This window comes from Microtus ochrogaster, unplaced genomic scaffold (assembly GCF_000317375.1).
Source record: "Microtus ochrogaster isolate Prairie Vole_2 unplaced genomic scaffold, MicOch1.0 UNK20, whole genome shotgun sequence".
Classification (NCBI taxonomy): Eukaryota; Metazoa; Chordata; class Mammalia; order Rodentia; family Cricetidae; genus Microtus; species Microtus ochrogaster.
In genome coordinates this window covers 160,667-175,742 of record NW_004949118.1, presented here as the reverse complement: position 1 = coordinate 175,742, position 15,076 = coordinate 160,667, and the positions used below count along the sequence as shown (strand labels likewise).

Here is a 15,076-nt window from a genome sequence, read left to right as displayed (position 1 = left end):
CATCTGTAATGACATCTGGTGCCCTCTTGAGGAAGAGACCTGGTCAGTCATCCTCATCAACATGGACAAGTTCAACAGAACCGCCATATACGGGCTGCCCATGCATGCCTCAGCATCGACAGGGCTAGACGACCTCTCACGCACTCCTTCCCACACTTCCCTGCGGTTCCTTGTCCTTTTCCTCATCTGAGCCATAAGTGCTGAGAATCTTGGGAACTGCAGCAACACATGGAATCCTGGGAGCTGCAGTAGGTCCCTGAAGATGGGAGTGGTCTGGCACTAAGTGAATGACTGGCATGTGCACCAAAGCTGATTACCCAGACTGTAGCATGGAGCATGAATTTTATAATAACTATGATTAGTAATATGATGACAAGTCATTCCTGCAACAACCTATGACATTGGAAGACGGATTATCTCAGAAACTAGAAAGTGAAGGCTAGAAAATACATTTTCAATTCCCCAATGTTTAAAATAAAGGCCCCCTGAGCCATAACTTCGCTTATAGAAGGAAGAGAGAAGTATAGAATCTGATTGACAGTGTATTCCAAACAGAAAGGGAGATGCAATTATAGAACCGGCAGTCCCAGAAGATCCAGCCAGTTGGGAGGGAGAGGGGCTGGCCCTGCCTTCCCTGCTTTGTTTCAAATGCATTCTCAAAAAGTGAACTCTTGTTAAGTGGTCTGGTGAGCACAAAGGCTCTATTGCCTCTCTGGGTATCCCCAAATCCTGCTATCACATTTGCACGTGGGGTTCATATCTGTCTGTTGAGTGACCAAAGGGTGTTGTGAGGAAGGGGACTCCCACAGGTGGCTTTGGATCTCTAGGACAACCAGCCCGGGAATCTACGTCTTACTTAGTTCCTTCATAGGATTCTGTCCTACATGGGGCAGCAGCAGGAGACAGAGCTGCCACTCTCGCTGGTGTAGCTGGGCACTCTGTGGTCTTGTTACCTGCTCTGGCATCTTGCTGCCTTCACAGCATTCAGTTTGGTTTTCTTGGGGCCTGTCCAGTCTCTCTGAACCAACATTCGAGTGACTGTATCATGAGATCTCATCCCAAGCCCTATCAACCAAGCCTTTCCTTTTAAGTTCCACCCAAGCAAAACAGCAGGCCAAAGATATGTTCAAAGGAAAAAGGAATAATGAACCTAATGTGTGTATTGCTGGGGAAAAGTGTACGGTGCTTACATTAGCATCCTTGTGGAATTGATCTGGAACAAGCATTAGGGAGCCTCCACGTGCAGATCCTGGGACTAATGATCTGGTCCTACTGTCTACTCTGGTAATCTACTGTCCTGAAACCCAGACAGGCAGGGCAGAGTCTGCATAGACACATACTGTAAACGCAGCTTTCAAGAGGTTGAGACAGGACAATGTTAAGTTCTAGACCAACAGGGATACAGTGGGACCCTGACTCGAAGGAGAAAGAAAGAGGTGAGGAAAGAGGGGGAGGAAAAATAGGAGAGGAAGGAGAAGAAAAAGGAGGAGGGGGATGGGACAAGAAAGGGGAGGGGGAGAACTTGTAGTATAAATATCTATATGAAAACACTTAGAAATATGGAAAATAACAGAAAATGCTTGTCCAAGAGATCTATCACATGATAATTTACAATAACAAAATTCACAAACACTTCCGGTGCTACTAGAAATAATGAGCGAGTCTCATCTAACTGATTAAAATGATTTGCAACATACCTGACGGAAAGACAGTGCCAGCTACCAACCATGTAGAAAAAGCTAAAAAGGGGCCAGGAAGGAGACTGCAAGCTCCCGAGTCTACTAACAACCATTCTCTGGGGCTATACACTGTGCAGTTCTATGAGGGCTTGCAGGACCGAGCTCTGTGATTCTGACAGTGTCTGTCTGTCCCAGAATTGATTGTCTAGGTGTTCTCCATTATTCTTGACAGATCACCCTGCATGTGGTCTACATAACACTTCACTACGCTCTCTGGTTTGCAGTAGGTGAAATTAACCTACAAGTCACAGGAAAACAGAGCCTATTGCACAGTACGCAGAGATGGACTATACTGGTTTCCCTGGTCTGTTTTCTGTATATGGAGGGGCAGGTACCCATCCCTTCATTTCCTGGACAGCTAGGCCTCTCTCCTCAATTAACAATATTAATGCCCAAAGATCATTCTCCCCACAATTTCCCCTCTCCAGCAACCAAATGCCTGGTTCTCATTGATGGTAGTCTGAACAGTGCTCGGGACTTACTTGAGTTCAAGGGTAGCATTTTGGTGCCACTCTGTGAAATTCCTTTTCTTTGTAAGTTCCAACAGAGAAGAAATGTTCTGGTGCATGCTCTGAAGAGCAGAAATGGGTGGCTGGACGTCCCCACGTGTGGTCTCATTCAACGCTGCCACCTTTTCCATGATGTCTACAGATATGTTACTAGGTAAGCCTCTACAAGGTAGACAGTAGGGATCCCGGGCATTTCAGGTCCGTGCTATGGGATGGCCCAGTCCCTTGGTATTAGGAAGCCCAGCCCAACCCTGTTCATGTGCTTCATAAGGTGATCGTGACTCTTTCTACCAACAAAGCACAAAGTCCCCAAAGGAGAGCCTGTCCACACTACCTTTGATGTTGGCATGCAGCTGCTCAATGAACGTGGCCAGGGCTTGAGTCCCATTGACAGTTCTTGTCGTTGCTTTATTCACCTGCTGACTGCTTGCTAAGACTCTAGTGATCTGACAGGGCAGGAAGGACTAGGTTAGTGTGATTTAATATTATATGAGCTTCTCAACACAAGCTGTTGCCTCTTTAAAGGGACAAAATATATCCAGATCATAAAAATGACAAGATCATGCACACCAAGGTAAATATTTCTAGGCTCAAATTTGACGGATTGGATACTAAAATCACCTAAGACACGCTCACTGTGAGAAAGGATGGTTTATTTTTACAAGCAGTCTAGATGACTAGCAAAGCTTGCCTCCAACTGTGAAAGCCTTATGACATTAGCACCCAAGTACAGTCACGTGTTACCGAGTGACGAGAAAGGACTCCTTAGGAGATACACTGTTGTCCATATACACTGTGTGCTTCCTTACACAAAAAGGCATTGTGTACTTACACCTAAGGCAAATGGTACTTCTATGTGTGCAAGTATAATACACACACATTTAAGGTGTATGTAGCCCATTGCTCCTTGGGCCATGAAGGATACAATCATGTATGATTACAGCAAGCTGCAGAGAATATGATAAAATCCAGGAACTCAATGAATAAGGGATGTATGAGCCTGGTGGCAGAGCAGGGATATACTGCCGTCAGGGGAAATACCATCCTGTAAACACCTCGGTTGGCAGCAGCATCATCTGTCACTGTCACTGCAGCAGTATATACTTCATACAAGTGTGCTGGACTTGTACACAGCTGGCGGTGTGGTAGGCTGCTCACAGCAGCACACACATGAGCAAGGCATATGCCATGATGTTGGCACAGTTAAGAGTTGACTGAACAACATGTACCTTTCTGAGAAGGGAGATCAGAATGTCAGTGTGCAGTGCAGGATCTCACACTAACTACTGGAAGTGGAACCTCACTGCCTGGGAGACCAGAATGTCAGTGTGCAGTGCAGGATCTCACACTGACTACGGAAGTGGAACCTCACTGCCTGGGAGACCAGAATGTCAGTGTGCAGTGCAGGATCTCACACTGACTACCGGAAGTGGAACCTCACTGCCTGGGAGGTTTTAGTTCCTATGAGACAAGAACAAGTTGTCAGGAAGATTGCCTAAGGCCTGAATCTTGCAGCCAGTAGAGCTGTCCACCTCCAGCCTGATCAGTAACATGGGGGTCACACCAGCACCTCCTTAGGAGTGGGAGTGAAGCCGTGACCACAAAACTCTCAGCTCTGACACTGACACAACTGTCCTCAGCTGTCATTTCTCTTCAGTAATTTCATAAGTCAAAAGAAGATTGTGATTGTAATATCAAAGACTATAAAATAACAGGATTGGGCCTGCAGGCATTTTCTCCTTAACACCAAAGAGAAGCTTCTTTCACAATGAGAGAACAAGGATTTTAATCAGATTATTTTCTAGACAGTATCTGCTTGCTGAGGGACCCAAAGTCCTTACTCTAACATGCAAGTTCTTCTAATATCATCTTTGGTTTCAAATTTCCTGGCGTCAAGACAGTACTTTCTTCTGCATGCATGGCTGTGTACGTCTGAACATATCGAGAAATCTATAATAAAATATATTTGATAACAGGCCCCTCTCACCCGCTAGAAATCAGAAGATGTTTACCCTGCCATGAGATAAACAAAATAAATAGTTCCCTACTGACATGAAGACCAAGCTAATTTTATCTAGGACCTAAAACCATCAGATTCAATGGTCAAGGACCACTAAGTACCAAAGCCACTCCACCTCACAAACCCCACGATGACTGGATTTAGGAAAAGGAGGAAACCTCAACAATCTTTTATTTCCCCTTAGGTTAAGGAGAGAAGGCAAGCAGCTAAGCGAACCACGCGTTTCTTCCTTACCATGCACGGCAACTGTGATCTGCTTAGGAACCTTTTTCACTACAGAGGATCGTGGGGTTAGAACCATTTGATGATCGACATCTGGGGCCTCCTGGAACCCACCAGATGGAGCCCAAAGGCTCCCAAGAGCTGCCCTGTGATGTGGGAGTCCCCTCTGTGTGCTGTGATTACCATCAATGAATAAAGAAACTGCTTTGGACCTGTAACAAGGAAGGACTTAGGTAGGCAGGGACAGCTAGGCTGAATGCTGAGAGGAAGAACGGTGGAGTCAGAGAGAAGCCATGGAGCCTCAGGAGACAGACGTGCTGAAACTTTGCTGGTAGCCCATGACCTCTTGGTGATGCACAGATTAATGGTGATGGGTTAAATTAAGATGTAAGAGTTAGCCAATCAGAAGTTAGAGATAATGGGCTAAACAGTGATTTAATTAATACAGATTCTGTGTGATTATTTCAGGTCTAAGCTAGCCGGGTGGCAGGGAAGAACAAGCAGCCAACAGCCCTGGGAGGCTGGAGAAGACCTGAAGGCTCCCAGGGCCTGCCCAAGGAGGTTGGTGGGAACCAAAAGGCTTCTGGGGAGCTGCCCTGGGAGACTGGAGGGGAACTGGGTTTTTTGTTTGTTTTTTTGTTTTCAAAGAACTTACCTCCTTTTGCAGGTTTTCTGTTTGTTGTGCAACACCTTCAAGCTGCATTTCTGCCCGAATCTTCTTAGCATTTTCTTTTAATAAATACCTCTAAGGGGAAAAAAAAGAAGCAATATTACATTGTTTACTGTGTCCCATTAAAATATTCCATTCTTTAGAGAATTATGGGCTAAATGCTTTTTGGTTTACAGAAAGACATTGTAATTGCTTTTTTTAAAAAATATTTATTTATTTATTATGTATACAATATTCTGTCTGTGTGTATGACTGCAGGCCAAAAGAGGGCACCAGACCCCGTTACAGATGGTTGTGAGCCACCATGTGGTTGCTGTGAATTGAACTCAGGACCTTTGGAAGAGCAGGCAATGCTCTTAACCTCTGAGCCATTTCTCCAGCCCCCTGTAATTGCTTTTAATAGTTACTTAAAAGCAAAAAGTAACATTCATCACCAACTGTCAATGACAGCAATGTTATTCCTTACTATCACCTTCTGGGTTGCTCTCAGACAGACATAAATTCAAACTCTGGGCTAGTAAGCAGACTCCGAACAGATGGCATCATAGACCAAAAACTGCTTGGCTTCAGTGTCAAAGTTATAAATATTAGCTATAATTGTCAATACACAAAAAAGCACTTACTTTGAAAGTCAAAATGTATTCAATAAGAAAAAGATTTTTAAGATTATTTGTAACTAAGTGCTTAATCCATCCCAACATCCTAACCTCTTGTTTAGCTATGCAAACCTTTCACAGCGCTATGAAATAGCTACATTACTATTTAGGAAGAGTGTATTTACCTTGTCCAATTTCACTCTGTTGGTAAAAAATAGAAACAATTCAGTTCACATTCCTGCCCTCCGGAGAGTATTGGGTAGGAACACAAAGCATTGTTAAGGGGATGGATGAATGGACTACATTAGAGTAAACCACTCAAGGTTAGTTACAGTCTGAACGAACTATGCACTTCACCTGATAAATTCAAAGTACAGTACTATCCCTGGGACCTAACTGGCAGTATAATCATGTATTGACTGTGTAGATGATGGCTGGAGCAGATATTAACATATCTCTCCTTTCTTTTTGTAGAATCACCCATCTTTTTTTTTTTTTTTTGGTTTTTTTTTCGAGACAGGGTTTCTCTGTGGCTTTGGAGCCTGTCCTGGAACTAGCTCTGTAGACCAGGCTGGTCTCGAACTCACAGAGATCCACCGGCCTCTGCCTCCCGAGTGCTGGGATTAAAGGCATGCGCCACCACCGCCCGGCAGAATCACCCATCTTTTAAAAGCACATTTTGCTATTTGATAAAAAGTAATATAAAATTATTTCCTGGAGTCCATAAGCTCCTCCTCAGCACCAGTGTGTACGTGTGTGTGTGTGAGTGCGTGTTTGAATGTGTGTGTGAATGTGAGTGTGTGTGAGTATGAGCATCAGTGTGTCTGAAAGTGAGTGTATGTATGAATGTCTGTGAATGTGTGTGACTGTGTGTGTATATGAATGTGCATGAATGTGAGTGTGTATGTGTGGTGTGTAACTGTGTTGGGGGTGAGCATGCACAAGAAGAGCCTCTTTCTGTAAAATACGATTTAGTAATGACCATCCATTGTCTTACTGCATGTCATGGTGGATAGACTATTGTAAATTGTAATGTGAAGGTAAAAAGTATAATTTAGCAATATTTTCCAATTAAATTAACATTCCAGAGAAGGTACTGTCTATGATTCAATTTCTTAACTTTACTCTCTTTTTGGTCAGATCTTTTGATAAAACACAAACAAAAGATTGACCTTTTGAGACTTAAACCATCTTCAGAGGAAGACTATTTTTATATCCTATATCCTTGAACTCCAGTTAAAATAGCAACACATAACAGAAAATACTCATGTTTGGCATAAACCAGCACTAACGAGGATACAGGATAGATTTACTCCTAGTATTTGTATCTGGATACCTTTTTCAAATACCCAAAGGTCTGTCAAAGAGGAAGGAGGGCTGCTGCCGACTTCCAGAAGGTGGGACAAAATCCGTGGGCAGAAATTCCAAGGAGGTGTCCATGAAGCAGCTCCATCAGGGCTCCCCAGAGACCCCAGTGAGGTCTGGGATGAAGACACTGTCACTTGACACCCATGGGGGATCGAAAGGCAGGGCAGACAAATGACCACCCCCATACTCCTTCTCTCTCAGAGACAGGTGTTTCTATCCACCATCTCCACACCCTTAGTACCTACCTGGAAATATTTAGTTGTGTTTTCCAGACTTGACAAGATCCCATAAGGAGCAGAAGAGACGCCAGTGAGGTTCGGAGACAGAACGGCGTTGCCAATAGTATCCAGGTCATTCAGCAAGGGGCCCACATACTCATCATCAAGGCTTGAAGAGAAAACGGGGAGAAAACAAAAGCTAACACAAATAGCCTTTGAACACTGTGCGACTGAGTCAGGGTGTTATAAAGAGAACACACAGTGGGCTCCAGGTACCACACACCTCATTCTCACTCCAGGTACAAGGGAGCCACAATTCTCCTATAATAACGGAAACTCAACAAAAGTCACAGGGAAAGGAGGAGCCGAGTCTCAGAGTGGCCGAGGCATCATGCCTTCCCACCACTTGAACCTTTACAGTGCCACGGCTCATGTAGAATTGGGCCTGGCTACAGCTGTCTCAGTATCCCCTCCAAAGTCCACCCCCACGGTCTCAGAGTGTGCCAGTACTTCCTCCTCAGAGAGCAGCAGAGAACACTAGTGGGGGAGTGCTTGCTTCTAACAGTCACAGAATGAAAGTAAAAACCTTTCCCAATTCCCTGATATCCACTTCTTAGGAGACCTTGCTATTCCCTCACTATTGGCTTGGCTGCAGTGCACAGGGCTCCGCGTATGATGCAGCCAAGGAGGAACAACAGCAAAGCAGAGACCCCGTGCAGCCGGTCACCCCTGATCTACCAAGTCCCCCTTGGTAGCAAGAAATGATAGAGCGAGAAATCGCTACCAAATAAATATTTTTTAAAAAACCTATTTTTATAGACTCTTTGCAAATAGAAAACATTCGAGCCCTTTCATTTAAGTTTTATTCCTGCTTCATCTGCTAAAGATAGGTATGATTAGGATCTGCTCAATCTCTCAGATAGATCTCCCTTTCGAAGAATATCTGCACTCTCTTCAAAAATAAACTGTAATAAATAGTCGTTTCATCAACATGGCACAACACAGACAAGGACCGAGTACTAGATGACGAGCTAAGATGGAACAGCTCTAGGCGTTGGCCCTGTTGACTGTCAACCCCAGCAAGACGAGCATGAAGTGCTTCCCTTAGCAGACCATGGATCCTGGCTTCCTGGGGCCTGCTGTCCTACAGAACGAGCCACCCCAGAGAGTAGGGGAGAAACAAGGACCAGCTACTGAGGACTAGAGTGAGGGAGGTATCCATGGCTGAGGGAGACACAGACACAAACCCTGCCAGTTTCCCAGTGACAGGAGGAGGAGGAGGTTTCAATGTCTTTGAGACTGCGATGGCAGCAGCCATGTGGCAAGGACCAGCTGGAGGGTCTGCCTGGTTCCTGGCTGTCTTTCAGGTCACGCTGATCACTCAGTGTAAACTGAGGTCAGTTCCCAAGCAAACATACCAGACACTGCCCAGTTTCGGGGTCAGACATCACTGTGGTTGTTGCAACTGCAGGGCACACAAGGAGCCAGCAGAGGGCGCGGTCCCCAGCCATCATTTTCTGGGAGTTTCCCTCTGTGGTACCCAGGAGCACAGTTGTAAAGGGAGGCAAAAGGGGCAAGAAAATGGACACTGGTTAAAAGACGGGCAAAGGCAAATGCTCTTCAGCAAAGACACAGGTGGCTAAGGAGCTCATGAGAAGGGCAACACCACTATTAGAAAGAAATGCAGATGAAATCCACAGTCAGAGCTGAGCATGGTGACTTAGACATACAATCCAGCTGGGGTAAACTGAGGCAGAAGGACTCCTGTGAATTTCAGTCTAGCCTAGGCTACAGAGTAAGTTTCAAGCTAGCCTAGGCGACAGAGTGAGACACTGTCTCGAAACTCTCCCACCAATAAAACAAGTGTCCTGCTCATCACAAAACCCATGTCTCCAATCAAAACAGTGAGCAGAACAAGCATTGAGGATTAAAGAAAGTGGGGTGCTTGTGCACAGCTGGTGCAGGGGAAAGGCAGCGTGCAGTCCTCCAAAATTAAAGATGGCACTAGCCGTGCCTAAGAAGGCTACTTCAAGGAGAACGACACGAGGGAACAGGAAGAGCCGTTCACACTCCCAAACCTTTAGCACATATCTGAGCAGGAAATGAAGTTACTTAAATCGGGGAAAGCATTTATTACAGATGTTCTAAGAAGAATTTTTACAGCAATATTTTATTATGAGATGCTCAATAATGAGTGGGGTTTTTTTGTATTTTGTTTTCCTTAATATGAGGAAGCACCTTCCTAAACGATAGCAATATTGGCAAATCAATTTAAAACAACACTAAAAAGGTGTGATCTGAGTACGTTAAGAATATGACTTCCTAGCCGGGCGGTGGTGGCGCACGCCTTTAATCCCAGCACTCGGGAGGCAGAGGCAGGCGGATTTCTGTGAGTTTGAGACCAGCCTGGTCTACAGAGCTAGTTCCAGGACAGGCTCCAAAACCACAGAGAAACCCTGTCTCGAAAAACAAAAAAACAAACAAACAAAAAAAAAGAATATGACTTCCTAAGAGCTGCAACTTCTTTGACACAAAATGCACGAGCGTCACCTGAGTTCTTATGTAATAGGCCAAGCTTCAGAAGTACTAAAAATATAAATAAGCAAAAGTGTGATTTCTTAATAAGACTGAATGGTTTGTAGTGTTTTGGAAGTTCTTAGACTTTCCATGCTTAAAATTAAACATTTGGAACATTCTGCCAATTAAATGAAGCTCTACAGATGGCATTCACCCTTCTGCTTCATAACAAAAGTGATGTGTAATTTTTTATGGAAGATTACCTAAAGAGATCATTACTGTAAATCAATGACAAAATATTAGGCACCCCCTTTCTCAGGGCTGGAATATGCATCTCTAGATGCTTGCACTGACGCCTAGGGTGATAAATGTTCTAGGCCAAATCTTAAATAATAGCTGTCAGGTTCCAGCTAGGATGCTAGTAAGGGTGCACTTCTAGCGTATCCCCCCCAAACTCCAGGATCCAGCTTTCTGCCAACAAAGGACAGCAAGTGATTCCCGCAGTATAAAAGCCAGGAAGGCTACCTTGGGCTTTGTTTTTGTTATGTAAAATGCATTTAACTGACTACCTACTCTTTAAAGTACCTTCAAAAACCAAAATAAATGCTTTCCTGGAATGTCAGATAAGCTATTCAACGCTTTTAAAAAATATGTATATATTATATGTGCCACTGACTCTGATTGCTTCTTGTAGCCTGAGAGAGAGGAGAATGGTTGCATTGCCCTTCCCTTCCGCCCTGTGACTATAGCTACCTTTCAACACTCTATTTCCAGAATAGCAACGGCTTTTTCAAAAAAGTTATTTTAGAAATGTTAAAAATAAGATAAAATTGCAGGTGACTATGGAAATAGTTCCTCCCTCAAAGAATAGGGGTTCCGTTCATCTAAGAACAGGAACCTCCTGTCTGTCAACTCTTAGATGTTTCAAAAAATAGGTGGGCTTTGGTGGCCCTGGTACCTGTGAGCTCTGGGGTGAACAGCACGTTAAGCCCTTAACAGTTGTTCACTCCAACTGGCTGGAAACCAGGGAGGCTGTCAGGTACTCCTAGTAATATGGGCTCTAAATGAGTTTGGACAGCACAGCAATTAGCATCCTAGGGGCTAAGTACAGAAGAAGCGCAAGCTAACCCGGCCAGCCTGAAATTAACTCTGTGAAATACCAAACGGAAAAATAACTTTTCATCTGGCCTAGCTTGGTGGGAGCTGGGTATGCCTGCAAAGTTTTTCCTCCAAGTCCGGAAACAGTCTTCAGTGTGCATTATCCACGAAGACCTGGACGAGACTAGATGGCTGGTGGACGTTCCCGATGACAGTGTGCAAGGCGGGCCGAGGCTTGCACGCGGGTTCTGAGCTAATTCCAGCGGCTGGCACTGCAAGGCTAGCCCGCCCACCCTGCCGGCCTCGGTGGCTCCCAGCTGCGCTCCCCACCCCCCATAGCAGCCTGGCGCCGAGTCAGGACCCCGGCCTCCAGCCTCCGCCGGGACCCGCCGCCTACTTACCTGACGGCCAAAGGGAAGGGCTCCTGGCTCGACGGGCGGAGCAGACCGGAAAAGTGTCAGAGTCAAGGCCAGCAGGCAGCCAACAGTCGCGACCCCGTACGGAGGCGGCGGCGGGGCTGCACGCAGCGGCCGGGGGACCCAGCTAGGGCGCCGACCTCTGCGGGTGGGCGCGCAGGGAGAGGCGGGCAGGGCACGGCCTGGCGGACTTTCTAGCGCCTGGTGGCCGCTCCGTGCCTAGGCTGCCCCGCCTGCACCACCATCAGAAGCGACCGTGGAAAAGGAGCTCGGCCAGCCTGCTGCGGGCGCCCACGCGCTCTGCCTCCTTCCTTCCCCCGCTCGCCTCCCCGATTTATCCACGGTTTCCGAGGCGAGGGCGGGAGGAGGCGCGGGGATGCGGAGGCTGCGGGGATGGGGGTGGCCTGAGCCGGGCGTGGGCGGCTTTCCCTGGGACCGCGGGCGGGGCGGGCCGAGGCTCGCGTGTTAGTATCCGCACGCCGATTCCTAGCTCATTCCAGTGGCCAGCAGTGCAAGGCTCGCCCGCCCACCCTGCCGGCCTCGGCTCCCAGCCGCGCTCCCCGCCCCCCACGGCACCCGGCACCGAGATGGGACCCTGGCCTCCAGCCTCCGCCCGGACCCGCTGTCAACTTACCTGATGGCCTAAGGGAAGTGATCCTGGCTCGAGGGACCGAGCAGGCAGGAAAAGTGTCAGAATCAAGGCCAGCCAGCCATCTTCGCGATCCGGCCTGGAGGCGGCCGCTGGGCTGCACGCAGTGGCCGGGGGACCAAGCCAGGGCGCCGACCTCTGCGGGTGGGCGCACGGGGAGCGGCGGGCAGGGCACGGGCGGGGAGAGGCGGGCTGGGCAAGGGCGGACTCTTGCGCGTGGTGGCCGCTCCGTGCCTAGGCTGCCTCGTTTGTGCCACCATCAAGGACGACCGTGGAAAAGGAGCTCGGCCAGCCTGCTGCCGAGGCATGAGAGCTCTGCCTCCCCGATTTATCCACGGTGTGAGAGGCGAGGGCGGGGGCGGAGGGGGCGGCGCGGGGACGCGGAGGCTGCGGGGATGGGGGTGGCGAGAGCTGGGCTCGGGCGGCTTTCCCTGGGACAGCAGGCGCGGCAGGCCGAGGCTCGCACGCGGGTTTCGAGGTCATTACAGCGGCCAGCAGTGCAAGGCTCCCCCACCCACCCTGCCGGCGTCAGCGGCTCCCAGCCAAACCCCCTCCCCCCGCCCCGGCAGCCTGGCGCCGAGTAGGGACCCCGGCCTTCAACCCCTGCCCGGATTCATTGCCGACTTACCTGACGGCCGAAGGGAAGGGCTCCTGGCTCGAGGGGTCGGTCAGGCAAGACTGGAAAAGTGTGAGAGTCAAGGCCAGCAGGCAGCCACGAGCCATCTTCGCTAACGGAGATCAGTGCCCTCCTGGCCGGCCTAGAGGTTGTGGCAGGGCTGCAGGCAGAGGCCAGGGGACCAATCCAGGGCGCCGACATCTGCGGGAGGGCGCACGGGAAGAGGCAGGCAGGGCACTGGCTGGCGGACTCTCTAGCGCATGGTGACTGCTCCATGCCTAGGCTGCCTAGACTGCGCCACCTTCAAGCGCGACCGTGGAAAAGGGGCTCGGCCAGCCTGCTGCCGGCGCCCGCGCGCTCTGTCTCCCCGCGCTCGCCTCTCCGATTTATCCACGGTCTCCGATGCCGGGAGCGGAGCGGGGGCAACGGGGGCGGGGACCTGGAGGCTGCGGGGATGGAGGTGGCCTGGGCTCGCACGCTGGGTTCCGAGCTCATACCAGCGGCCAGCAGTGCAAGGCTTGCCCGCCCACCTTGCCTGCCTCGGCGGCTAAAAGCCGCCCTCTCCTCTCCCCCCCCCCCCACGGCAGCCTGGCGCTAGTAGGGACACCCACCTCCAGCCCCCGCCCGGACCTGGGAATGGCTGCTTGTGTCTCTAACCCCAGAGTTGGTAGATTAGAGGAGGGAAGAAAGGAGGGTCCTGGAAGCTAGACACAATGGTTGGCTTTAGTTTTAGAGGGAGACCCTGTCTCAAAAAACAAGTGGAGAGTGGTGAAGAAAGATTCCTAACATTACCCTCTGGTCTCCACATGAGCACAACCAACCACACAATATACGTATGCATGCACACACGTACACAAAACTAGAAAAGCACCTAGTTCACTTTTGTGGAGAGGAAAATGAGTTCCTCATACACCAACTTGCTGAAGATTATTAATGAATGGTGTATAATTCTGCTATTTACAAACAAACGTTGCTGGAGGAAAATACACATAAATGAGCAGAACTACTTATATTAAACATAGTAAATACAATCATATATAATTTGGTGCAAAGATGTGTTGCATTCTTTTATGTTGCATTTGTTAACTCTGTGAAGTTGTGATTCTTGGCCTGTCTAAAAAACTTGATGGCCTAATAAAAAGCTGAATGGCCAACAGAGAGGCGGGAGAAAGGATAGGAGGGGCTGGCAGACTAAGAGAATAAAGAGAAGGAGAAATCTGGAGGGAAAAGAAGGACACAAGAGACCAAGGAGAGGAAGACATCAGGGGCCAGTAACCCTGCTACACAGCAAGCCATGGAGTAAGACTGAAAGAAAAGTTATACAGAAATAGAGAAAGGTAAAAGCCCGAGGCAAAAGATAGACGGGATGATTTAAGAAGAGCTAGCTAGAAAGAAGCTAAGCTAAGGTCTGGCGTTGATAAGAAAGAAGACCAGGTGTATGCTTATTTGGGAGCTGGGTGGCCAGCCCCCAAGAGAGTAGAGAGTGAAACAAGCAACAGAAAATGATCAGTTTACACATTTGCCTCCAGCTGTTCGGACAATTCGTACTGGTTTGTTAATAACATCTTTCAACAACCTTGCAGCTTCTTCCCAGTTACTTCATTTGTTTTCCTCACAAATATTTAACGGGACTCTGCCTTGTTGGTCTGTTATGTGCTAGGATGGAGGAAGCAACAGACCAAAACATACTACAAATACATGCTGTTCTGAAGGAATTTATTAAAGTATTATAAAAATACTCTGGTTAAGGATTAAGTAAATATTAACCATACTTAATACATACTAAAACAAAAATTGGAAAAGCTTAAAAAACTCAAAGCACTAATTAGTAGGATTATGTTTTTTTAAAATTTAAGTCATAGATTTAATAACGGTTTCCACAGTTTTACTTTCCTTTTACCAAATGATTGTTAGCACACATTGTAGAAGATGGGTAAATCATTTTCTTTCTTTAAGATGTTTGAGGGGGGTAATAAGATGGAAAATGAATTTTACATAGTTTCTGGAGATGTATGTATGCAATGACTATATATAACAATACAAATGTACTGAATGCTATGAACTTTGCATCTAAGTTGTTAAAAAACTACCTTTTAGGTGAAGTGTGTTTTATCATAACAGCAACTCAAAACTTACGATTAAAGCACAGTTAACATATACATTATACTGTATATAGTAAAATTTATTGGTGTTAGTTGACATGTTAAGTATACAATTAAACGTTGTTGTATCACTACTTGTTAGTTGCTGAAAATTAAAATATAAAACAGAAAATAACTTACTCTGTCAATGTCTGGGTGGGTTAGCAGGATCTGCACTATTTCTGCATGTCCCCCTCCAGCAACAAAGTGAAGAGGTGAGCTGAGCTGGCCATTTAAAAGGTTTGGATTGCACTTTCCTTTCTCTAGTAATATGCGAGTGGCCTCAAATTTCCAATA

At 47.3% G+C, this 15,076-nt stretch overlaps 1 protein-coding gene across 5 annotated transcripts in view; it reads right to left on the bottom strand.

Moving 5' to 3' along the window:
* The window catches only part of LOC102002334 (laminin subunit alpha-1-like), a 58,464-nt gene extending 43,659 nt beyond the window's left edge, over nt 1-14,805 (bottom strand). For 4 of the 5 annotated variants that reach the window (XR_003378788.1, XR_003378790.1, XR_003378789.1 and 1 more), the window contains exons 1-5: nt 12,651-14,805; nt 7,370-7,511; nt 5,146-5,235; nt 2,583-2,694; nt 2,222-2,384 (exon numbers count right to left, since the gene is read on the bottom strand). Coding sequence is in view for 1 of the 5 variants with exons in the window: in XM_026789482.1 (XP_026645283.1) it covers nt 2,583-2,694; nt 5,146-5,235; nt 7,370-7,511; nt 12,651-12,745 (439 nt within the window). In the remaining 4 variants the exon portion in view is untranslated. The remainder of the gene's footprint in view (nt 1-2,221; nt 2,385-2,582; nt 2,695-5,145; nt 5,236-7,369; nt 7,512-12,650) is intronic. The other variant, XM_026789482.1, reaches the window with a different exon arrangement.
* Nucleotides 14,806-15,076: the final 271 nt, after the last annotated feature.